General features: G+C 38.6%; 2 protein-coding genes across 2 annotated transcripts; both read left to right on the top strand.

Annotated features, from left to right (window-relative positions):
- The first annotated feature begins 309 nt into the window (after positions 1 to 309).
- LOC131109922 (1-phosphatidylinositol 4,5-bisphosphate phosphodiesterase delta-3-A-like) lies at positions 310 to 17,943 on the top strand. Its single transcript, XM_058062457.1, has 16 exons — positions 310 to 639; positions 2,196 to 2,251; positions 3,253 to 3,364; positions 5,485 to 5,713; positions 7,398 to 7,527; positions 7,605 to 7,830; positions 7,913 to 8,114; positions 10,044 to 10,188; positions 10,324 to 10,476; positions 11,587 to 11,721; positions 11,792 to 11,945; positions 13,782 to 13,898; positions 13,978 to 14,156; positions 14,229 to 14,361; positions 14,441 to 14,590; positions 16,235 to 17,943. The coding sequence occupies exons 1-16, from the start codon at positions 570 to 572 to the stop codon at positions 16,321 to 16,323; spliced, it is 2,280 nt and encodes a 759-aa protein (XP_057918440.1). The 5' UTR covers positions 310 to 569; the 3' UTR covers positions 16,324 to 17,943.
- A 1,790-nt stretch (positions 17,944 to 19,733) lies between these two features.
- Positions 19,734 to 26,548, top strand: galk1 (galactokinase 1). Its single transcript, XM_058061738.1, has 8 exons — positions 19,734 to 20,025; positions 20,518 to 20,698; positions 20,771 to 20,890; positions 21,770 to 21,905; positions 22,000 to 22,181; positions 23,469 to 23,619; positions 24,524 to 24,686; positions 26,436 to 26,548. The coding sequence occupies exons 1-8, from the start codon at positions 19,861 to 19,863 to the stop codon at positions 26,508 to 26,510; spliced, it is 1,173 nt and encodes a 390-aa protein (XP_057917721.1). The 5' UTR covers positions 19,734 to 19,860; the 3' UTR covers positions 26,511 to 26,548.
- Positions 26,549 to 27,356: the final 808 nt, after the last annotated feature.

Raw genomic sequence — 27,356 nt, forward strand, 5'->3', positions numbered from 1 at the left:
ATTTGGACCATTCTAAACCGGAAGTAAGCGATGATGTGTAAAACTTCAAAATAAGAAAATTAGTCACACAAAGTACACATGGATGAATTGAATTTGAACAGGTATTGTATTGTTACGATTTAACATATCGGTATTAGAGCTATATGCAGTTGATTTTCATGTAGTGACTTACAATACGAATTGTATCGTTACGCTGTGTTCCCTTTACGGCATTCTCGACAGCCTCGTCAGGATTGTTGCGATGGTTTTTGTCCCTAACCATCACTCTTTCGTCAGACGGCACATTTTAAAAATGCAAAAATATGTTGAAAATTTGTCGAACGGTTTGGCGTTGTTGGGTTTTATCTTGAAGGTGACGAGTGCTGCGTGTGCTGTTACGTTTGGGGAACTTGACGCGTGCTGGGCATGTACGCGCTGTCCAGTTAAATGGCTCTTTATGACGTCAGCAAGGAGAAGGTTTTGTCAGCGTAGAATTAAAGGGCATCGAAACACCACAGAGATGCTTGGAGCGCTCCTTGCTGCCCCGTAACGTCGACATTTGCCAAAGAAAAGGCAGCATCACTTCCACGATGCTGGGAAACAGAAAGAAAGGAAGCGGGGCTCCGGGCGGAAAGGTCATCGATGTTCTCAAGAATCTAGGTAAGCCTTTGTTGGTCATTAATCCCAAGACTAGGACGCAAATGTTGCAGATTTCCATTCAAGCATGATGATAATTCAGCAAATCTGTGCAATATAGTGTTGATAGGAACAATGCATTCTATTTCAAGCTAATTATTTCCTATAATAATACAATAATAACAAAAACAAGTGGATGAGATGTGAAATGCTGTGCATTATCTTTCAAGATGTGGCAAGTTCCTGAAAAGGAAAAACAGGGTATATGTATCTATAAATATTTCACCTTTTTTTTTTTTACTGAGTTTGGTATTTACTTTAGCCCTGCTAATAATGGAGGAGACCAAGCAGCCTTGATCCCCATAATGGACCAAGTGTTAAATAAACTAGAGTTTAGTTTCCTAGTGGTCTCCCAGATTAGAGCGTGGTGGGACCTCCGAGAACATGTGTCAGCTATTCCGAGTTTCTAAAGTGGCTTCAACTCAAACCACAAAAAGGTTCCTCCCATCTTTTTCACACACGTTTGATGTCTCCTTTCATTATCATCATCATGTGTACCTTCCTTCTATTTTAGGCTGGGCCTTTCAGCTGGTTTTTAATTGGTATTCAGTAAAACTGCATTTTTTTCCCCTTCTTGTAATATTATTAATTTATGACCATAATATTATAACTATTTTTATCTGATTTTATTTATTTCATAATATATGATTTTATTTTTTTTCTTTAATATTTTAATGTTATGCTACTAAAAGGACATCATTATATGAGAATAATATCACAAGAAAAATCATTTAATTAGCTGAACATTGAGGGGGGGGGTGCTGGGGTTTCCAGCTGTCTTCGGGCGAGAGGCGAGGTCCACCCCAGACTGGTGGCCAGCCAATCACAGGGCACATATAGACAAACAACCATTCACACTCACATTCATACCTATGGACAATTTGGAGTGGCCAATTAACCTAGCATGTTTTTGGAATGTGGGAGGAAACCGGAGTACCCGGAGAAAACCCACGCATGCACGGGGAGAACATGCAAACTCCACACAGAGATGGCCGAGGGTGGGATTGAACTCTGGTCTCCTGGCAGTGAGGTCTGAGCGCTAACCACTGGACCGCCGTGCAACCGGAACATTGAAATAATGAAGAAAAAATTCATTCATTAATTTTTTACCGCTTAACCTCACGAGGATCGTGGGGGGTGCTGGAGCCTATCCCAGCTGCCTTCCGGCTAGAGAGGCGGGGTACACCCTGGACTGGTGGCCAGCCAATCACAGGGCACATATAGACAAACAACCATTCACACTCACATTCATACCTATGGACAATTTGGAGTCACCTTTTTGCCGTTATCATGCGATGTAGCTCGGGAGATCTGTATCGTTCTTTTGGCGTGGAACTTGGTGGCATGGACTAGAAAACACCCGAGGTGTATGCATGTTCCTCAAAACTGGGGGGGGGGACTGGTTTTATTTCTGCATGCCAAGACAAAGTACAATTTTCAAATGATTTTTTACTACATAAAATTTGTGTGGAATACACAAACTGTACCTCACTTCCTGGTGTGCTGCTTTGTGTCTGTAGGCATGCAGGATGATGAAGATGTCAAGCAGATGCTGCAGGGTTCCAGGATGGTGAAGGTATTGTTGGAAATGATCATTCACTGTTTTACTGTAATTTGAGAATATATGAGGGGGGCTGGGACCATGAGGGACCATGAGGGCATAAGTTTTCAACAAAAACTGAATAACATGCTAACCGGGACGGCCCCTAACCGAGGTTCAACTGTATTTACCTTTTTTTTTTGCTATTAGGCATTAGCTAACAGGAAAAAAATAAGATGAGGACTATTTAGTTGATATCGGCGAAAAAAATAACAATACCGCTTTGTTTAAATGTACCTTAACCAAGGCAAACATTTTGGCATAAGTTTTCAACATAAACTGAATAACATGCTGACTGGGACGACCCCTAACCGAAGTTCAACTGTATTTACCTTTTTTTGTTTTGCTCTTAGGCATTAGCTAACATAAGATGAGGACTATTTAGTTGATATCAGCTAAATAAATAACAATATCGCTGTTGTTTAAATGTACCTTAACCAAGGCAAAAATGTTGGCATAAGTTTTCAACAAAAACTGAATAACATGCTAACCCGGACGGCCCCTAACCGAGGTTCAACTGTATTTACCTTTTTTTTGTTGCTATTGGGCGTTAGCAAACAGGAAAAAAAAGACAAGGACTATTTAGTTGGTATCGGCGAAAAAAATAACAATACTGCTTTTGTTTAAATGTACCTTAACCAAAACAACATAACAACATGCTAACCGGGGCGGCCCCTAACCGAGGTTCAACTGTATTCACCTATTTACCTTTTTTTTTTTGCTATTAGGCATTAGCACATAGGAAAAAAATAAGACAGGGACTATTTGTTGATGTCGGCTAAAATAAATAACAATAACGCTTTTGTTTATTAAGCACTGTACCTTGAACTGTTTTGTTGCGTTTAACGAATTAAAGGTGAAGAACATCAAAGTGGTCACCACGTTCCTACGTTTTTCCGAATGCAACCCTCAGTGGAAAATATTTGGGCACCCTTGATGTAAGAAGTACTCGATCACTTATTGATTCCTGTGAACAGGTCCGATCACGGCGCTGGCAGAAGGTGCGAACTCTGAGGCTCCGGGACGATGGTTCCACTATCTGGTGTCAGTCCTTCAAGTACTTCAGTCGATGCCGGCAAACACCATCCTGTAAGTAGTTTTTTTTTGCTATTCTCATGTTTATATTCAATGTTTTACATGGATTCATTTGCATTACAATGAAGTAGAATTGTACAGTTGTTGATTTTGATATTTAAAAATATGGCATCTCATATTCTATTCTCAGGTCCTTTTCTAATTCTTATTGGTTTTTCGGGTTCTCTCCAGCTTTTCCAAGTAGAAGTGATACGGATTTTAAAAATAAGATGCTATATTTTTATGTATTGGATTCGCCTCTCCAGTGTAGGTCCAATGTAGACTACTTTAAATGTAGTTTTTCAGGCCTTCTACTTTAGGTGGAGTACTCTTACTGGTTCAAAGGATAAACACTAATGAATATGCTGGGTCTATTTTGGGGACTCTAGAAGCGGTACTTAGTTCTCTGTATATGAACACAACTCCCTCACTATAGGAGGGGAAAGGCAAGGCCTTTATTATACGCTCAGCCGCTCGTATTTCCATAGCTGCATGAGCTGTAGTACAAATGGTGAGATTATAGGGTAACCCGTGGCTTCGTGATTTATATTTACCCAGCAGCTGAACTACTAGCTTAGCCCCATGAAACCAGGACCAGACCTGTTCTACATTATTGTTGTTCCCGCTTTGAAGCTCGAAGATATTTGGGTGTCGGACTTCACTGATCTGAGGGACCATTTCCGTTCATCCTGAGGGTGTTTGTTGGGGCTTGAGGTCAGGGTTCTGTACTGGTTCTTCCACACCAAGTTGACCAAAGCAGGCTTTACTAAAACACGCATCTCACTGTTATGTACAATAAGATTCAAAATGTGCAATACGGGACTTATGTCAAATAGATTTATTCATTTTCTAACGCGGGGTACACCCTGGACTGGTGGCCAGCCAATCACAGGGCACATATAGACAAACAACCATTCACACTCACATTCATACCTATGGAATATTTGGAGTGGTCAATTAACCTAGCATGTTTTTGGAATGTGGGAATACCTGGAGAAAAACGACGCATGCACACTCCACACAGAGATGGTCGAGGGTGGAATTGAACCCTGGTCTCCTAGCTGTAAAGTCTGCGCGCTAACCACTCGACCGCCATAATTCATTCAGGTGAAATTCAGGTACAAGATGTGCAATACTACCTTTTGTTTACTGCAATTCTACATTTTGGTTACTGTATAGTATAATTTCACTGCGGTCGAGTGGTTAGTGCGCAGATCTCACAGCTAGGAGACCAGGGTTCAATCCCCACCCTCGATCATCTCTGTGTGGAGTTTGCATGTTCTCCCCGTGCATGCGTGCATGCGTGGGTTTTCTCCGGGTACTCCGGTTTCCTCCCACATTCCAAAAACATGCTAGGTTAATTGGCCACTCCAAATTGTCCATAGGTATGAATGTGAGTGTGAATGGTTGTTTGTCTATATGGGCCCTGTGATTGGCTGGACACCAATCACAGGGTGGCCAGCCATATTCCTTATTTTATTTATTTTTGTCCTTATTTTTTATTTTTATTTTCTACAAAATGCATGGCGGTCGTGTGGTTAGTGCGCAGACCTCACACCTAGGAGACCAGGGTTCAATTCCACCCTCGGCCATCTCTGGGTGAAGTTTGCATGTTCTCCAAATTGTCCATAGGTATGAATGTGAGTGTGAATGGTTGTTTGTCTATATGTGCCATGTGATTGGCTGGCCACCCGTCCAGGGTGTACCCCGCCTCTCGCCCGAAGACAGCTGGGATAGGCTCCAGCACCCCCGCCACCCTTGTGAGGAAAAAGCGGTAGAAAATGAATTTTCTACAAAATGGAGTTGCACTCAAATTTCTTTATATGCAATCCAATGACAATAAAGGCAATTCTGATTCTGCTTTATGGTTCTTGTTTGTGGAAAAGGACCTGGGCCCTCCCAAAACGGTGCTCGCAAAGTTTATGTGATCCGAACAAGAATATAAAAGTTCATAAAAGGCACCTGGAGGAACACCTTTAATACCTTTGAGGATGTTCTGTGTAAGATGTAATTCCACCCTTGTCATTTTGTATATGGTTATAAGGTAGTAAATACTGTATGCAATGAGCCTGAGAACAAACTGGACAAAGCACTGGATGAATGACATCTGTCTCTCCCACGACTCCCAACTCCAGTCTCCGTAACTGAGGTGGAGTGCGTACGTCAGGGCTTTCACTCAGAGACGTTACGGAAGATGGTTGCTGGAATACCTGAAGATCTCTGCTTGACGGTGGTCTTCAAAGGCTCCCGAAGGAACTTGGATCTTCTCTGCCGGAACAAGGAGGAGGCTCTTCATTGGGCCCGAGGCATCCAAACGCTGCTGGACAGGAGTGAGAACATGACCCAGATAGAAAAACTTGATCAATATCCTTTGATTGTTTATGTACAGTACAGTATGGGCTGCTGTGTATTACTGCAAATTGTGTGTAAATGGGCTGCTGTGTACTACTGCAAATTTAGTGTAAACAATGTATCACTCTAGCCATCCTACTTATCTGGGGTCGGATAGTCGGGTCCACCACCTATGCTCTTGGGGCTGCCCCCAGAAGAACCACACACTAAGGACAGAGAGGTTGTCAGTAGAGCTTCAAAATGCAAAAAATGACACAGGAGTGAGACAATTTTTTGATTAAGCAATTTTTTATACCTTAACCACTTTTCTAACCTATAAATGTCATTAGAATGTCTCATTCTGGTGTTAAACCATGCCAAAGAACTTTGGGAGGACTCTGAACGCTCGGTTTCAGTCAGTTTTTTCTAACACGGCTCACTGTGATGTCACAGAGAGCCAGACTTCCTTAGATGGGCGTGCCCGGAGGCGGGCCATGGATGGAATAAATTAAAACAGACCATTTTGGCAATCCAAGGCTGAAATAAGTGCAGCTTCTGGAAGATCTAGAAAGCTTTCTGTGCTGGTTAAGAGAGAGAGAGAGAGAGATGAGAGAGAGGAGAGCGATATGAGAGATGAGGGATGAGGGATGAGGGATGAGAGATGAGAGATGAGGGAGAGAGATGAGAGCGAGATGATGAGGGAGGGGGATGAGGGATGAGAGATGAGGAGAGATGAGAGATGTGGGAGAGGGGAGAGCGATGAGAGCGAGATGAGAGCGAAGTGAGAGCGAAGTGAGAGCGAAATGAGAGCGAGATGAGAGAGAGATGAGACAGGGAGAGGGAAAAGAGAGTGAGAGGAGAGAGAAGAGAAATAGATGAGAGGAGAGAGTCCAGGGTGTACCCCGCCTCTCGCACAAAGACAGCTGGGATAGGCACCAGCCCCCCCCCCCGACCCTTGTGAGGAAAAAGCGGTAGAAAATGAATGAATGAATGAGAGAGATGAGAGAGGGAGAGAGAAAAGAGAGCGCGAGAGACAAACGAGAGGAGAGAGATGAGAGATGAGGGATGAGATGAGCAATGAGGGAGAAGAGATGAGGGAGAGAGAAGAGAGGGAGAGAAAGACAGATGAGAGAGATGAGAGCGAGATGAGAGCGAGATGAGAGCGAGAGATAAGACAGGGAGAGGGAAAAAAGAGAGAAGACAGATGAGAGGTGAGAGAGTGATGAGAGATGAGGGATGAGAGATGAGAGATGAGGGAGAGATGAGGGAGAGATGAGGGAGAGATGAGAGATGAGGGAGAGAAGAGAGAGATGAGAGATGAGCGCCAGATGAGAGAGAGAGATGAGACAGGGAGAGACAAAAGAGAGCGAGAGAGACAAAAGAGAAGAGAGAGATGAGGGATGAGGGATGAGAGATGAGAGAGAGATGAGCAAGCCACACAATTGTGTTATAAAGTTATTGTGTGTAGCTGCTCTATAGGACCACCCTCTCCTATTTCCTTTGCCATTTTGAAGCTATACCTCCTTACAGGAAAACTGCGGTTTTATTTTGATTTTTCCCAACCAACAGTACAAAATGTCAATATTAAGGAATTGAAATTTTGGTCAGGAGCGTGTATACGTATACATGTGTATACGTATATATGTGTATATGTATATACGCAGTAGAAAAGTGTATTTTACCATTGTGTGTTGACTCCCTTAACCATATGCGATACTTGGATCCTTGCTTACCTGAAGCAGGCTGATGTGAATCAGGACGATAGTATGAGCTACTCTGAAGTGCAGACGTTGCTACAGATGATCAATATCGACTTGAGTGACCAGTACGCCCGTGCACTCTTCGAGGTACTTCCAAAACTTATTGTGTATATTCTACGGAAAACCTCATGTGTGATGTATTGTGTGTGTGTGTGTCACGACAGAAATGCGATCACTCGGGCAACAGTCGGCTGGACCACGGTGAAATCGAGATTTTCTGCAAAGAGTTGTTGCGGAGGCCTGAGCTGGATGCTCTGTTTCGCCTCTACTCGTCCGATGGCTGCGTCCTCTCATTTGCGGATGTGAAGAAGTTCCTTAAAGACCAGGAGGAGGACGCTGCAGACACACACGCCCAAAGCCTGATCCTCAGCTACGAATTCAATGAATGGGGTATGTCGCCATATATCATAGAAACGCTATTACGTTTATTTAGCTATTCCCATCTCGTATATTTCCCGTTTTCCCAACACAGCTCAGAAGAGCCAGTTTATGACACCGAACGGCTTCACCATGTACATGCTGTCCAAGGAGAACTCTGCATTTGATCCGGATCACGCTTGGGTTTATCAAAACATGAATCGGCCCCTGGCGCACTACTTCATCTCCTCGTCTCACAACACCTACCTGTCTGGGGATCAGCTGGTTGGGGAGAGTGGCGTGGAGCCGTATATCCGGTAAGTGAGGACGCCAACCCATACGTTTTATGTGTAACGTGTATTATCTTGGCGAACCAGTCTTTGATGAGGCTGTGATGGACAGCGTTCCGATTCTTCATTTCCACTCCGGTTTCTAACGAGTCTCGATTCAGATTCTCCTAAGAGGCAGGGACAAAAACAAATTGTCATGGTTTAAATGAGGGCCATTTTCTTTAAAACAGATTTTATTTATTATTTGTTTGTTATATATTGTGTAAAACAAAAATACGTGAAAAAAAAACCCACTCAACATTTTCAAAGTGAAAATGACAGATCCATTCCGCTTTTCTGGTCGCTACATTACCTTGTATCACATTACCTTACCACTGCATGAAGCCATGACATGAAAAAAAGTTCTCCTCCCATTCCATGTGGAAGTGGTCCCCAGGGGGCGCCAATCATGTTAAAAAAAAACATTTAGTAAGTCATAAACAAGTAGTTTTTCTCTGCTCTATGAAAATTTTCCATTTATGGAAATAGATTTTTTTTGCAGTATTTATAAAACAAACATAAATGAGACAACCCTTTAGTCATAATTCCAACTCCATATATATGTATACATGCTCACTATAATAATTTACTATTAATGTACATCTAATTTGTATATTCATAATACGATCCATATCATTTAGTCTATATATTTGCAACTATAGTCTATAGTCTATATATTTGCAACTATATATGTATATATCATTATCATGATTATCATTATCATGTACATACATTATATAAATATTATATTATTAATATTATTATTATCATTATTAATAATAATCATAATAATTGTATTATTATTTATATAATGTATGTACATGATAGATAATGATATATACATATATAGTACATTATGTAGTACATTATCATGTACATACATTATAAAATAATTAATATTACTATTAATAATTTATATAAATAATAATAATTAAATAATAATAATCTTATTGTTATTATTATTATTAATAATGTTATTATTTATACAATAATTTTATTTATTATTATTATTAATAATGTTATTATTTATATAATAATTTTATTTATTATTTTTACATACATTATATAAATAATAAATTATTATTATTATTAATAATAATTATATATATAATAATTTTATTGTTATTATTATTATTAATAATAATATTATTTATATAATGTATGTACATGATAGATAATGATATATACATATACAGTTGCAATTAAATAGACTAAATGATATTATTATTATTAATAATAATGATAAAGATAATAACATATAATCTGATTGGCTGGCGACCAGTCCAGGGTGTACCCCGCCTCTCGCCCGAAGACAGCTGGGATAGGCTCCAGCACCCCCCGCGACCCTCGTGAGGAAAAAGCGGTAGAAAATGAATGAATAATAACATATAATAAATCATAATAACCCCAATAATAACAATACTAACAATTATTAATTAAATTATTAATAATAGTAATAATAATAATAATAACAATAATAATGTATTATTATTATTAATAATATTATTATTTATTAATTATAATGCACTTTCCACTTCAGAATCACAGTGCTTCACAGGAAAAACAAATAAAAAAAGAAAATTCAAGAGAAAAATACATACATTAATAAAATAAATACATACATTATATAAATCCTATATACAACGCACTTCTGGATTTTTACTGTGTGTGTGCATGTGTAATTAATCCTAATCTAATTTGTTGGGAGACAAATAGTGTCGAGAAATATTTGCCAATGAATCCCAGGTCTACGATGTCTCCCAACGTTTACGTTTCCTGAAAATGGAGGATCATTTGAATCCGAGAACATTGAGCTAGCTCACAAGCATCGTGTGATGGTTTAGTTGGGATGCCATATACGTCTTTGTTTGCTGTGTGTGTTTACGTTTACGCATTTCTACACGACTTGTCTTTTAGAGCCTTGAACAGCGGCTGTCGCTGTGTGGAGTTGGACTGTTGGGATGGAGATAAAGGACAACCGGTCATCTACCACGGATACACACTGACCACTAAAGTGTCATTCGCCGAAGTCATTCAGACAATTAACGAGTATGCGTTTAAGGTAAAATGCCTTGCCACTGAACAGGCCAGTTGGCTCTGTTGGAACGTGTCGATCCAGATTTAGTCTATGAAAACCGTTAATGTATGCTCGGAATGATGAATCCTATGAATGATCCTATTGCCCTCTTCTTTCCAGGCATCACCATACCCGGTCATCCTCTCCCTGGAGAACCACTGCTCGGTGGAGCAGCAAAATGTGATGGCTCAGCACCTGCGATCCATCCTGGGGGACAAACTCCTCACCAAGCCCATCAGTAGCCTTCAGTCCAACGTCCTGCCTTCACCAGAGGTAGACCTGTCGAAAGGGGGTCCGGACCGTTCTATAAAGGTCTTGTTTCTGGTGGTTAATTAGGCCCAGACTCCACCTGGATTAGACTTTCCGCTAAATAGGATTCTTTATTTATGATTACCATCTTCTTAATATGGTTTTTAATATTAGCAGAGCCCCTGGATACACGAAATAGCACCCAAATTGTCACCTTTACACTCAATTATTCAAAATAATTGACATAACATACGCAGTAATGTGACTGCTGCCCTTGGGGGGGTGCCCTGCCTCCCGCCCCAAGTTCACCTGGGATGGGCCCCAGTTTACCACCCCAGTGGGGACATGTGGCATAGGGAATAAATGATTTTGGCTAATACAAATATAAAGGATATAAAGGTAATGGTTTAATTTCATTTGAACATGCATCAGATTACAATTGAGTGCATCCCATAATCAGTTCACAGTTCCACATGTCCAAAAGGAGTAGGAAGAAGCAAAGCTTATTAAATCCTACCCCTCCATCTGGTACTTTTAAAATCAGTAACTGTTACATTTGTTCACTTCCTGCTTTCCTCATATAGTTTATTTTTTTATTTTTTTTTATTATTTTAATTTTTAATTTTTAATTTTTAAAATTTAAAATTTAAAATTTAAAATTTAAAATTTAAAATTTAAAATTTAAAATTTAAAATTTAAAATTTAAAATTTAAAATTTAAAATTTTATTTTTATTTTTATTTTTATTTTTATTTTTATTTTTATTTTTATTTTTATTTTTATTTTTATTTTTATTTTTATTTTTATTTTTATTTTTATTTTTATTTTTATTTTTATTTTTATTTTTATTTTTATTTTTATTTTTATTTTTATTTTTATTTTTATTTTTATTTTTATTTTTATTTTTATTTTTATTTTTATTTTTATTTTTATTTTTATTTTTATTTTTATTTTTATTTTTATTTTTATTTTTATTTTTATTTTTATTTTTATTTTTTTATTTAATTTTAAAAAAAGTTTATTTATTTAGTTATTTAGTTAGTTAGTTAATTTACAAATATGTTTTTGAAATAGCAGATGATTTGAAGACGAGACGTTCATGTTCACATCATTCCGGGATTTCAAATGTATGCAGGACCTGAAGGGTAAAATCCTGATAAAGGGGAAGAAAGAGAAAACAGCGGAGGAAGGCCCGGCCAGTTCCAGCTCCTCAGACGAGGAGAGCAGCCAGGCTGATGGCAAAGCCAAGAAAAAGAAAGAAAAGAAGAAGGTGGACATCAGAAATGTCAGTCAAATCCGAAGATCTGGTACTGATCACTCTGGTCTCACTCTGGATTCAGTCAGGTGCAGCTAAGGTGAGTCGAGGGCTGTCGGACTTGGTCGTGTACGCCCGCAGCGTGCACTTTAAGAACTTTGAAGCCGCCGCCTTAACCCCAGCGAGCCACATGTCCTCCTTCGCCGAAAGTCGAGCTCTGGGGTACCTCAACGACTCAGGTATTTGAACGTCACGATCGGTAAATCGCTCATTTTTAAAAATGCAGGATCGTTTCTGAAATCTGCAAAGTTCAACACTTGAAGTATCTTTTAGTATCATCAGGGATCATCATGTCCACCTACAATCTTACTAATTTGGCTTTTTACAGTAAAATGCCCTAAGATAGAGGTGTCCAAACTGCGGCCCGGGGGTGTGCATGTCATTTTCTTGAACAAAGAACCACATAAAAAATTATATTTAATCAAAAAATTCCAAAGTATTGTTGCCTTGCTTAGTCATTGCTTTGGTTTTGGACCTGCCATGTTGTCCTGTCAATCAATCACGACCCGACGATGACCATGGGTGAGGGGGAGTCTGCATCAATCCGCCCTGTCTATCTCAGCTCAACCAGTGGCGTCATTAGGACAATTTTAGGAGGGCTTGCTAAAATAATTTATTTTTAATTTGCTTTTATAACTATAAGTCGCTCCGAACCAAACCACAAAAAATTTTACAAAAAAACAAAAAAAATTGTTTTTACAAAAAAAAATTTGACAATTTTATATAATAGGGCAAAAGCAGGCTAGTTAATACTAGCCTACTACTACTAGTAGTAGTAGAAATAATCAGAAGAATGATGATAGTACCGTATTTTCTGGACTATAAGTCGCTCCAAGTCACACAAGGCCAAAATTGCATAATTAGGTAGAAAATTTTTAGGAGGGCTTCCTAAAATTTATTTTTAATTGCCAGTTTTCCAACCAGGGAACCAACCCAAACCACAAAAAATTTTACAAAAACCAAAAAAAAATTTACAAAAAAAAATTGACAATTTTAAAAATAGGGCAAAAGCAGGCTAGCTAATACTAGCCTATGACTACTACTAGTAGAAGAATGATGATAGTACCATATTTTCTGGACTATAAGTCGCTCCGGAGTCTAAGTCGCACAAGCCCAAAAATGCATAATTAGGGAGAAAATTTTTAGGAGGGCTTCCTAAAATATTTTTTTTTTTTTACCAAAAAAATTTGACAAATTTTATATAATAGGGCAAAAGCAGGCTAGCTAATACTAGCCTACTACTACTAGTAGTAGTAGTAATAATCAGAAGAATAATGATGATAGTACCGTATTTTCTGGACTAAGTCCCTCCGGCATATAAGTCGCACAAGCCCAAAAATGCATAATTAGGTAGAACATTTTTAGGAGGGCTTCCTAAAATTTATTTATTTATTTATTTTACAAAAAAAATTGACAATTTTGTATAATAGGGCAAAAGCAGGCTAGCTAATACTAGCCTACTACTACTAGTAGTAGTAATAATCAGAAGAATAATGATAGTACCGTATTTTCTGGACTATAAGTCGCTCCGGAGTCTAAGTCGCACAAGCCCAAAAATGCATAATTAGGGAGAAAATTTTTAAGAGGGCTTCCTAAATTTTTTTTTTTTTTTTACAAAATTTTATATAATAGGGCAAAAGCAGGCTAGCTAATACTAGCCTACTACTACTAGTATTAGTAGTAATAATCAGAAGAATAATGATGATAGTACCGTATTTTCTGGACTATAAGTCGCTCCGGAGTAGAAGTCGCACAAGGCCAAAAATGCATAATTAGGGAGAAAATTTTTAGGAGGGCTTCCTAAAATTTTATTTTTTTACAAAAAAATGTGACAATTTTATTTTTTATTTTATTTTATTTTTTTTTACAATTTTATATAATAAAATTTTTAAACATTTATATAATAGGGCAAAAGTATAATATATATAATATATATATTATATATATATATATATATATATTATATATAATATATATAATAATATATATATATATTTGTATTTCTTTCCTTCCAGCGATCCAATTTGTGCGTCACAATACCAATCATCTCAGCAGAATATACCCTGCAGGCCAACGGGTACAATCTTCCAACTTTAACCCTCAGACTATGTGGAACGGAGGTTGCCAGATAGGTGAGTTCTATCAAAAAACCCTCACCAAAACCCACTTGGACAAAGATCCAACACAACGTTGTGTTGTTTTATCTTCCAGTGGCTCTCAATTTCCAAACACCCGGAGAACCGATGGATCTCAACCGAGGCAGGTTCCTGCAGAACGGTCAGTGCGGATACGTTTTGAAACCTGCTTTCATGTGTCAGAAGGACAGCACCTTCAACCCGGGAAATGTCGGTGGAGGTCCCGGCCACTCGCCCGTCAAGCTCACGGTTAAGGTGAGCCGATAACGATTATGTCACATGGTGAGGAGTCGCTGTACAGTTTGTAACCACGTGACGTTATTTCAGATTATTTCAGCACAGCAGTTACCCAAACAACAGAAGAAGCCAACATCCATCGTGGATCCTCAGGTTGCCGTTGAGATCCACGGCGTCGCTATCGACAACAACAAGAAGAAAACGCATCACATCCAGAACAACGGTACTTGACATCCCGTGTCATCGTCGTAATGTCCTGGTTGCAAAATGAATGTACATGAATTGTTCCACGGTGGCTTCAGGATTCAACCCACAGTGGGACTGCACCTTTAATTTTACCATCCACGCTCCTGAACTGGCTATGGTTCGCTTCGTGGTGGAAGATCATGACTACACTTCGTCCAATGAGTTCCTGGGACAGTACAGCCTGCCTTTCAAAAGCCTGCGTGCAGGTATGGAACACACTCCCCATGTTGAAGCACATTTGCTGGTCGCGTATACGGGAGCGTACCAGTGTGTGGCCATATTGTATACTATATAATATAATATAAAATATATAATATAATATAAATAATATAATATAATATAAATAATATAATATAATATAATATAATATAATATAATATAATATAATATAATATAATATAATATAATATAATATAATATAATATAATATAATATAATATAATATAATATAATATAATATAATATAATATAATATAATATAATATAATATAATATAATATAATATAATATAATATAATATAATATAATATATTATATTATATTATATTATATATAGCCATATTAGCTACAATCACAGAGCATTTTTTATATTTGATTTTGTTTTATTTTGTATGTTTTTCATAATATTGTGACTTAAAAAATGTAATTATTATCTTTAATATTCGAACTCTATGCTACTAAAATGATGTTATTTTTCATCATAATATATTGAGTTTATTCACAGAAAATTGTAGCTTTTTTCCTCTTAATATTTAGACTATTTGACTTCATAATTTTTTTATAACTTTAATATATTTTATTTTTATTTAATCATCATTAATCTTAATATTAATTATTAATAATTAAATTATGATTAAATTATTATTAATTATTATCAGTCACATTATTTTTGTAAAATGTTGCCTTTCTCTCATTAGAGTTCATCTTTATTCTCTATTATATTCCTGTAAAAACACATGACAATATGTATACTAAAATGTTATTTTTCCTCATAATATATTGAGTTTATTCACAGAAAATTGTAGCTTTTTTTCTCTTAATATTTTATAACTTATAAACAATTTATTTTATTTTTATTTAATCGTTATTACTTTATATATTTTTTTTATAACTTTAATATATTTTGTTATTTTTATTTAATCGTTATTATTGTCAATCACATTTTTTTTGTAAAATTCTGCCTTTTTCTCATTAGATTTCATTTTTATTCTTTTTTTTCTTGCAAAATAACTAGATGTGAGATGAGATGAGATTATGTCTACGAGAACGAGATGAGTTTTTAATTTAATACAATAAAAGTACAAAACTATAAAACACATATGACAATATGTATGCTAAAATGATGTTATTTTTCATCATAATATATTGAGTTTATTCGCAGAAAATTGTGGCTTTTTTCGTCTTAATATTTTGACTATTTGACTTTATAATTTTGATAACTAATATATTTTATTTTTAATGATTATCAATCACATTTTTTTGTAAGATTTTGCCTTTTTCTCATTATATTTCATCTTTATTCTCTTATTTTATTGTAAAATGACCAGATGTGCGATGAGACGAGATTATGTCTACGAGAACGAGATGAGTTTTTAACTTAATACAATGAAAGTACAAAACTATAAAACACATGACAATAAATTGCAATCTACTAATGTAATTTCTACTACATTACACATCTGCACTCTATGTGTATGCTAGTGGCCCCGCCTCCACCCACTAAACGTTCATGCCGTTGTTTATGGAAGAAACGTTCCAAGGCGCTGAAAGCAATGCAGAGTCAACTCTCTTCCTGGCTGTTGGGAGGCGGGACACGTGCATGTGACGATGTGTACTTCTTACCTGTACAGGTTACCGTCACGTGCCACTGATGAAGCTGGATGGCTCCAGCCTTTCACCCTCCACGCTCTTCATCCATACCAAGATACGGGATAAGTAGGCGTCATAAAGGACCAGTCGGGAACATCACCGAGTCCACTTGGTAGCTTTTACATCCGACCTGGGGGGTGCGTTCACGTCAATTTGATACTTTTTCTATGTAAAGATGTTAAAACCAGTCCAGTGTAGTTAAAGGTAGCAATATTGTTGACTACATACAAGAATAGAGAATAATATAAATATACAGTATCTGATATCATCTGTAATTCGAAAGGATTATTTGGGTAATAAGACATAAATAACTTTTTTTTTTACACCTTTAAAATAAAGATGTAGACTTTGGCTTTCTTTTTTTAAAATTTGAAATGTGTAAATATTGCTGACAATCTAATATATAGTTTATAGGCTATAATTTACTATTTATTTTTGGACATAATAGTAGATGATGGATGATTTTGTTATTGTTATTGTAAATAGGGCTGTCAAATAGCTCCTAATGAGGACAACTTATTTATTTTATTGACATGATGTCAGTTATGACAGTGTTAACCTGAACACACCACCAGTCCAGCACCATATCCTGTACGTCTTAAGGATGTGTGGGTCCATACTCAAATCAAAAACATCGATATTTTACATATTTTAGTCATTTAGGCATGACTGATCATAAATGTGTGAATTAAGACTTATCATGGTTTTTATTATTGTACTTTTTTTTATTTTAAATGAACATTTTATACGATTTATACTTCAGGTTTTAAAATAATACTGTGTTCTTTATTCTATGGTATGGAAGTTTACCAGACAGTTGAAATTGCACAAAGTATCTGATCGGTATTGCCGATCCGTCCATTTTTTTATACCGCGTATCTAGAGGACATAATGAGATATATACGTATTAGCTCCAAGACAAGCAGGGTACAGTTACTATGATGCTAAGCTTTGTTTGGACCTTGTAACGCTCCTTCATAAATAAGTATTCATTTGGCTGGGATGGTTTCTAAACGCCCCGTTTCATGTGAACGCGGACTTGGTGCAAACCCGAAAACCAGACCTGACTAAGCTGATTGCGGATGGGTTTAAATACTTTCACATAAATGATGAGTCATAAATTTTGTAATCATTTGACAGCCCTGGTTGTAAATTAAATGTTTTGAAGCCGGACTTAGAACCTCCTTAGAACCCAACAGTCAGTTCTTGACCTTTTTTCACCAAGATATGACCCCGCAAGACTTTCTCCACCGTTGCCATGGATACATGTGTATTATTCCTTGTTCCCAAATGCTGTGTGTGAATGCATAAAGGTGAGCTTTAATGACCATGAGGAGTACCGTATTTTCCGGACTATAAGTCACACTTTTTTGGTAATAGGTTGGCTGTTCCTGCGACTTATACTCCAGAGCGACTTATGTATGTTTTTTTTCTGCCTAATTATGTATTTTTGGCCTTGTGCGACTTATACTCCGGAGCGACTTATAGTCCAGAAAATACAGTAATATACGTATATACTGTATTTTCCGGACTATAAGTCACACTTTTTTTCATAAGTTGGCTGTTCCTGCGACTTAGGTATGTTTTTTTCTACCTAATTATGCATTTTTGGCCTTGTGCAACTTATACTCCGGAGCGACTAGTCCAGAAAATACGGTAATATATATACTGTATTTTCCGGACTATAAGTCACACTTTTTTTCATAGGTTGGCTGTTCCTGCGACTTATACTCCAGAGCGACTTATGTATGTTTTTTTCTACCTAATTATGCATTTTTGGCCTTGTGCGACTTATATTCCGGAGCGACTTATAGTCCAGAAAATATGGTAATATATACACCGTATTTTCCGTAAGTCACACTTTTTTTCATAGGTTGGCTGTTCCTGCGACTTATACTCCAGAGCAACTTATAAATGAAAAAAAATATTTTGCTAGCTGAATAACCATTGTGTTAGCATATTAAATTTTATTGTTAGAACTTGCCTCCCAAGAGGACGTAATGTTTGTTTTGGTCAAGTAGTTTGGAAAATAAATTACTTGTAAAAAATGCGACTTATACTCCAGTTGACTTATGTATGTTTTTTTCTACCTAATGATGCATCTTTGGCCTTGTGTGACTTATACTCCGGAGCGACTTATAGTCCAGAAAATACGGTAATTTGTTGGCTGTACAACGTCGGTGATAATGCTATCGGGCTGTGAGCTAGCATGTCAATCCTCAGGTGTGTCTGACTTTCACCAGTGAATCTTGTACTTTGTGTACTGTAGCTTTGTTTGTATGATTCTATTTGTGTGGAACATTAAATGCATTCTGTCATTGATTGGTTTGAATGATGATTCTTTGCATGGATATATGTCAATAAACATGAACAGATCGTTGTAAGTATTTTCTCGAATATGTTCAATCCAAACCAGGATGAGGGAGGAGTTTCTCCAGTGTTTGGGGGACAAGGTTAGCGTTTTCCATGTGTGGACTATTGCATTTGGGATTCAAGATGTTTCTGCCACCAGGCTTCCACAGCTTGGAAAGTAGTGATGTGAAACATTAGTTTTACTAACTGAAGTCAACAACTCAACAACTGCAATCAAGTGTTTGCGATCTTTTCCAGCGCTGTGGAGGACTTTGCAGAATTGTTGTCATTCAGCCACATTGGAGGCTTTTCCAGCATGAGGCCTTTTTAAGGTCATGCCACAGCATCTCAATAGGGTTCAGGTCAGGACTTGGACGAGGCCACTCCAAAGTCTTCGTTTGGTTTTCCTTCAACCATTCCAAAGTGGACTTGATGGTGTGTTTTGGACCATTGTCCTGCTGGTTTCAAACTGAGGTCACAAAAAAGATGCCTGCACATTCTTCTCAGGATTTTTTGGAGACAGCAGAAGTCATGCTTCCCAGGTCCCAGAGCAAAACAGCTCCAGACCATCACACTACCACCACCATATTTTACTGTTCTTCACATTTACTTCCCCAAGATCTTGGTGATCAAGATCATGCAAACTTCACAAACAGGATTACGAACCCACATCTTCTGACTGTGTGTCCATCCAGCTGAAGTTGAAATGAATTGAATCACTTTGAGAATCATGATACCCCAAATATTTCAATCCCCTGCTCTTGGGATCAAGTGGCTGATGCAAGCCTCATCCAAAAGGAAACACCCCTCTGAAGACAAAAATAGAATCGCAAAGACATATTTTACTTTGAAAATTCAGGAACAGACAACAAATGTATAATTACATGGAGATTGCATGAGAAATTAATATATCCAGAAGCTCTGCAAAAATATCCGAATGAGCACAAACACTTAAAAATAAAACAAACTGATAAGAAAATTGAATAATAGATGAGAATAGACTAAAAGCGGAATCGATCATTTAAAAAATGAAGCCATCGTGAGCGCGTGCAGAATATGGTTGTACATGCGCCAATTTTGGCACTAATGGGATACCATAGGCTGATACAATCCCGTCTGTGACGTCACAGTAAACATGACAACACGTGACACAACCAGGAAGTGTGATGAAGGCGAACTTTCAAACGTCTTCGTTCATCGGGTAGGCTTGCGGACCAAATTTTAAATTGAACCAGTTAAAAGAAAGTTTACCTCAATGGCTAGTCCAATTCCAAGTTTAGCGCAGTTGGTGTCGGAGGCTAGTAGTTTGTACAAAAATATGTTCGCGGATGACACTCCTCAAATTGCCGCGTGTGCTCCCGGAAGAGTCAACTTGATCGGGGAACACACAGACTACAACAATGGATATGTGCTTCCAATGGTAATGTATCGAGTTTGTTGTTAAACACACACACGTACACTTATAACGGTCATGGATGGACAGTGTTGGGACGAGCTCGGGGCATTGTTGCTAGCTTTTCAGTAAGAAAAATAGCTATTGGCTTTTCAAGACGCGGCATTATGACGTCATTGCTAATTTGCATAATATTTGATGTCAAATGCTGTAGGAAAGAAGCAAAACCTCGTAGAAGTGAGTAAAACCACCAGAATTGGTTGTATTGAGAAGGTTTGTGCACAGTGGGTATTTAAGATTTTTGTATTTTTATTTAAATGTCAGTTATAAACATTAATGTTGAGATACATTTAACTTCAAACACCTTCATTGAACTCTTTGACGTCATCAAAGCTGGTGATGTGCGATACCATTGATTTGGTTTCTGATCCGATACTGAGTCAAATTCAGGCTATTATTGGCGATACTTTGTGAATGTGTCTATCATTGTCTATTTGTTTTTTGTTGGTTCTGCTCCAGGCACTACCACTGGTGACTGTGGTGGTTGGAAGTCCTTCCATCAACGGCGACACTGTCGTTGTCACTGCCTCCGAGCATGCCGATGAACCAAGGCGGGTGGACTTGAGTCTGCCGAATGAAGGATCCACATCGTCTCCATGTTGGGCAAACTATGTGAGGGGCGTTATACATCATTACAGAGGTGAGATGGAGAATGTTTTTGTTTCTATTTCTGTGGCGCTAATATCCACGTGGTCCATCTTGTCTTCTTCAGCTCGTCCTGTCCCAGGTTTCAGAGCTGTGGTGGTCAGCAGTGTTCCATTGGGAGGAGGTCTGTCAAGCTCCGCCTCTCTTGAGGTGGCCTTTTACACATTCCTGCAGCAACTCAGACCAGGTCAGTACTTTAATTTATTACAGTAGCTATTGTGGAAGCAACCTGTCTGTTGGTCTAAACCAGGGGTCTCAAACTCAATTTACTTGGGGGCCACTGGAGTTCGGGTCTGGGTGGGCTGGGCCGCAGCAGGTTTTCCAAAAAAAAAAACGCATTTATTAAAAACACATTTTTTTTTTAAAACTTCGCTTTGGTTCCAATTTTCTACAAGAAAGGCTCTGATAAAACATTCCACTGTTCTCAAATATCTTACTTTTTATTTTTCTACACAAAATAAGATGAAAAATAAATAAACAAATCAAGAATAAAGAAAATCAATCAATCAGTAATAAATAAATAAATATAATAATAATAATAAAATGGAAAATAATAAAAACTTAAGAAACCACATATAGTTGGTGGGTAGACAAATTATTATTTTTTTCAGATTAAAATGAACAAAGCATTATTAGAGCCCTGTAGACATGACAAAACACGACTATAGTCACATTTATACTCTTTTTATTTACAACATATTGCGCAACTGCAGGGTCTTGAGACACTTGAGACGCTAACTCGCAAACTAGAGAGCTAGCGACCTAAACGGTAGCCTTCAAGTTATTTCCTTTAAACTTAAAAAGCCAAAAACTTACCACTTCCACACGGATAGGGAGGATAACTATTAACAGTTATTTAACCTTTAACATGAACATTAATCAAACGTAATAATTTTTTCTGGGTACATGATACCATACAGCATCCATATCAAACTTGCGCGGGCCGCACTAACATTAAACTTTCATATCAAGGCGGGGGCCTCAAACTAGTGTCCTGCGGGCCACATGTTTGAGACCCCTGGTCTAAAAACAGTAACAATGAGATTTACGTTGTGCTGTTTTTCAGATGATGGCGACAAACTAGCCAAAGCGTTAGCATGTCAGCAGGCTGAACACACTCACGCCGGCGTACCGTGTGGTATTATGGATCAGTTTGTATCTGCTCTGGGAACGGAGGGCCATGCTTTGCTCATTGACTGCAGGTTAGCAAAACAGCACTCAAGCGAAAGCGATGATTGCCTTTAGTAAGAAACGTCCGGGCATGTTACTCATCTTCCTCAGTATCATTTGATGCAGGTCACTGGAGGCCATTCCTGTCCCGTTAGCGGATCCACAGGTTGTCATTCTCATCACCAACTCCAATGTCAAGCATTCTTTGGCAAGTAGCGAGTACACCGTGCGACGGAGACAGTGTGAGGACGCGGCCGCCATCTTGGGAAAAAGCAGTCTCAGAGATGCCACCATGAAGGACCTGGAAGGTTTGAAGTATTCATTCATTCATTTTCTACCGCTTTTTCCTCACAGGGCACATATAGACAAACAACCATTCACACTCACATTCATACCTATGGACAATTTGAAGTCGCCAATTAGCCTAGCATGTTTTTAGAATGTGGGAGGAAACTGGAGTACCCGGAGAAAACCCACGCATGCACGGGGAGAACATGCAAACTCCACACAGAGATGGCCGAGGGTGGAATTGAACCCTGGTCTCCTGTGTAGCACATCGGAATCTGGATGGAATGTTGCTGCAGTCCGACACCGACCGACTAGCGTACGAAGTGGTAACAACTTTGATGGGAAACTTTCCACTCTTTTTGGAGCTTATCTCTCCGTGACAGAGAGATAAGACATGCCAGGAATTGTCCTGGAACAATAGCACTCTGTTCTTTATTAATGAACTTCATACACATAGTAGTTTATTACCAATCATTCTTCCTGTCTCCTCCCACTGGGGCCGCCCCTAAAGCAGGCGTCGCCCATATAATTACTTGGATCCATTCATTCATTCATTTTCTACCGCTTATCTTCATGAGGGTCGCAGGGGTGCTGGAGCCTATCCCAGCTATCTTTGGGCCAGAGGCGATGTACACACTGGACTGGTGGCCAGCCAAACACAGGACACATATAGACAAACAACCATTCACACTCACATTCATACCTATGGACAATTTGGAGTCGCTAATTAACCTAGCATGTTTTTGGAATGTGGGAGGAAACCGGAGTACCCGGAGAAAACCCACGCATGCACGGGGAGAACATGCAAACTCCACACAGAGATGGCTGATGGTGGAATTAAACTCGGGTTTCCTAGCTGTGTGGCCTGGGCCCTAACCACTCGACCACCATGTAGCCTAAAGATGCACTAATTAGAGAAAAAAAATGAAGAAATTATTCATTTATTCATTCATTTTTTTTTACCGCTTAGCCTCATGAGGGTCGTGGAGGGTGCTGGAGCCTATCCCAGCTGTCTTCGGGCCAGAGGTGATGTACACCCTGGACTGGTGGCTAGCCAATCACAGGGCACATATAGACAAACAACCATTCAGACTCACATTCATACCTATGGACAATTTGGAGTCGCTAATTAACCTAGCATGTTTTTGGAATGTGGGAGGAAACCGGAGTACCCGGAGAAAACCCACGTATGAACATGCAAACTCTACACAGAGGGTGGGTATTGAACTCGGGTCTTTTAGCTGTGAGGTCTGCAGCTTAAGTGTTTTTCTCTAACCTCATATGTATCTCTCGCTTCTCCATTTTAGGGTCAAGGGCTAAACTCGATGACGTGACCTATCGAAGAGCTCGTCATGTGATTGCTGAGATCAACAGAACTGTCAAAGCTGCCGAAGCCTTGAAAAACGGTGCCTACCAGGAGTTTGGCCAGCTCATGGTGGAAAGCCACAACTCCCTCAGGTACTGTGAAAGAAATCATGTCCTTTTATTTTTATTTTTATTTCCATCTGTCCTAAAAAGCGGTAGAAAATGAATGAATGAATGAATGAATGAGCTATTTTAGGCGGCACAGCGGTTGGGTGGTTAGCGCGCAGACCTCACAGCTAGGAGACCAGGGTTCAATTCCACTCTCGGCCATCTCTTTGTGGAGTTTGCATGTTCTCCCTGTGCATGCGTGGGTTTTCTCCGGGTACTCCGGTTTCCTCCCACATTCCAAAAACATGCTAGGTTAATTGGCCACTCCAAATTGTCCATAGGTATGAATGTGAGTGTGAATGGTTGTTTGTCTATATGTGCCCTGTGATTGGCTGGCCACCAGTCTAGGGTGTACCCCGCCTCTCGCCCAAAGACAGCTGGGATAGGCTCCAGCACCCCCATGATCCTCGTGAGGAAAAGCGGTAGAAAATGAATGAATGAGCTATTTTAGCTATATTAGCAAAGCCAGCTGCCTCTCAGGCAACAACGACTGACCTTAACTGAGGCAAGTTGTGGTGTCTTTTGTGACTTCTTGGAGTCGTTTTGGTTGGCCAGCCGCTCCTGGGAAGGTTCACTACAATTCCATGTTGTTGCCATTCTTGGATCATGGCTCTTACTGTGGTTTGCTGGAGTCCCAAAGCTTTAGAAACAGCTTTATGACCTTTCCTTTAATAAAAAGTTTCATATCAAAACTGCATTTTGCATTCAGTTATGTTGTCACTGACAAACATTTACATTTGTTTTTTGATGTGAAACATTTAATTGTGACAAACTCATTTTCCTCACTGATAATCACTTGTTAACATGGATTACACACCTTTGTTATTTTGGGGCTATAAAGACGTTTGTTGTGGTGACTCGGCTGATGGCGGTGATACGCTTGTGTCAGGGATTTATACGAGGTGAGCTGCAAGGAGCTGGATGAGTTGGTGTCTGCTGCCATGGAGGTGGATGGAGTGTTTGGCAGCAGGATGACGGGTGGAGGATTTGGAGGCTGTACCGTAACATTGCTGAAAGCCACCGTCGTTGAAGGAACAATTCAACATGTACAGGTAAATCTACTCCATTTGTAATACATGTGCATAACCCTGGCACCATAACACTTTTTGCTGGTTGATTATTGCGCTATTAATTATCGACCAATATTTCATCATTTTAACCTTTTTTAAAAAAATAATTATCATTCAAAGATCATTGTGTCATGTCACATTTGAGCCACTAGATGGTACTGAAGTGTAGTGTAACTACACACACACAGCAACACAATAGGTGGATAAAAACAGACAATAGACTACAAACGTATAATGCAGAATATTAAACGACTACTATATGAGCTCTAGGGCGGCATGGTGGTCGAGTGGTTAGCGCGCAGACCTCATAGCTAAGAGGACCAGGGTTCGACTCCACCCTCGGCCATCTCTGTGTGGAGTTTGCATGTTCTCCCCGTGCATGCGTGGGTTTTCTCCGGGTACTCAGGTTTCCTCCCACATTCCAAAAACATGCTAGGTTAATTGGCCACTCCAAATTGTCCATAGGTATGAATGTGAGTGTGAATGGTTGTTTGATTGGCTGGCCAGGGTGTACCCCGCCTCTCGCCCGAAGACAGCTGGGATAGGTTCCAGCACCCCTGCGACCCCTGTGAGGAAAAAGCAGTAGAAAATGAATACGTGAATATAAACAGGAAACAGGAAGTACTCCCTATAGATTATCTCTGTTAAGAAAAAGAACACTTAAATAAAACCTACACACACATAGTGCATTGTTCAACTATGGCAGAGGATCATATCTGAGCTGTGTAAAATAATGTGCTTGAATCAGGGGCGTCACTAGGTTCTGAGGACGCGGGGGGGGCTTAGCCCCCTGGAGATGCACAGGATATGAATGAATGTAGTAGACATTCAAAAAAATCCAAAAAACAAATAAGGAACAAGAACCGGGATATAACTTTCCCACTTTTGGACAGATTTAGTAGAGATACTCAATTGTTTTAGGCCACCATTAAATTTACACAAGTACACACAACTAGGCTAGTATTAGCCTGCTTATTGGCTTGCTTATTAGCCTGCTTTTGCCCTACTATATGAAATTTGTCATGAGATTTTTTTTGTAAAAAAAAAATAAATCAATAAAAAATATAAAATTATTTAGGGAGGCTTAAGAACATTTTAGAATAAAATAAAATTGCTCTAATGACGCCACTGGCTTGAATAAAACACGCCGCATCACCGCTTCTTGTGCATTACAAGTTACACCACAGCGCGCAATATTTACTCGATTTACCCGATCGATGCCTCCGTAAATGTTGACTGTCAGGAGGAAGGATGCGCTGCACGGCCACACTTGGAACTGTTGCGTTCGGCTTACAAACTGTCGCCTTTGTGCCTTCATTGTTATTCACGTTTGCTTGCTAACTGCTAACACTCGTGTAGCCCCGCTCCTGGTACAAAGAGGCTTAATAGCTGAGAAGATGCTCACTCGTTTCTGTGTTCATTTCACATAAAGCCAATGCTCTTAGACACATACAGAGTGAACCCTCTTGTCATCCAGCCTGTGTAGCACAGAGAGACTAACAGATGGTGCATATATTTATATGTCTATTTATCCAGGGCTCCTGTTTTGTTTTTTTTTACGTTCAAAAAATGGATATATCCATTATAGTAGCCATGTTGTTTACCATGAACAATGGTTTTTTGTGTTATTTAAATCCAGTCATTCTAATTGTTGTAATTACAATTATGTTATCGAGTTGAAATGTTCATTAGCTGCCTTTTATGTCGCCTGTTCGTTGTGTTCTTCAACAGGAGCGCTACCATGGAAGCCCGACTTTCTTTGTCACCACTCCCTCGGCGGGTGCTCGGGCTCTGCAGCTGTCTTGAATCTTCTTGTCACAATTAAAATATTTCCTGGTTGTTGACTTTTGGTGCTTCTTCAATTATTCCCCCGTTTCCAAGATGGCAGCATGTGTTATGTTTGTACCGTGTGCTCCGTGTGTATCTATTTCTATATTTAAAAAAAGACTTTAGAACATTTTTATTCAATCAAGTGTATATTTTGTTGATATTTCTGTTTTTAAACAATTAACATCAAAACTGTAGCAGGCAACATGATTTGTGGTACTCTTGTGGTACGACCGAGACGCCGAAATAGTCAACCATCCAAACAACACAACACATACAAAATAACCTGTACTGCTCCATGTGGGCAAAGAAATATCTAAATGCCAAAAAAAAACACCCATATATTCCTGCCGCAGGGCATGCTGGGTAGCTTGTGGTACTCTTTCTGTCAACATTTGCTATTTTTGTTATTGATTTATGTGATGTGTTAACTTGCTGTGAATGTGATTGCGTTTAGTTTTGTTGTCCTTCTGCTTGATGCCACCTATATATACACTGTAGACGGCCATTTTTTTAAACCCAATGTGTCTAAAGGTTTTGGCCACACATTTTTTATGTGTTTCACAATAAATGTGTTATACCATGATTCATTAGTTATAGTAAATAGCCGATAGTGTGTTCAAAGTTGTATTATAAATCGTGTTTAAAATAATACAATTGAAAGCCGTATTGTAAATAGTATTGAATAATTCAACTGAAAATTATATAGTAACTGGTGTTGAATGAATATAAGGGAAAGTAATGTAAACAATGTTTAATTGAAAGTTGTGTTCTAATTACTGTTGTGTAATTGAATTTACAGACGAGTAGAAAACGGGAGTAGAC

The sequence above is a fragment of the Doryrhamphus excisus genome, chromosome 22, assembly GCF_030265055.1.
Source record: "Doryrhamphus excisus isolate RoL2022-K1 chromosome 22, RoL_Dexc_1.0, whole genome shotgun sequence".
Lineage (NCBI taxonomy): Eukaryota > Metazoa > Chordata > Actinopteri > Syngnathiformes > Syngnathidae > Doryrhamphus > Doryrhamphus excisus.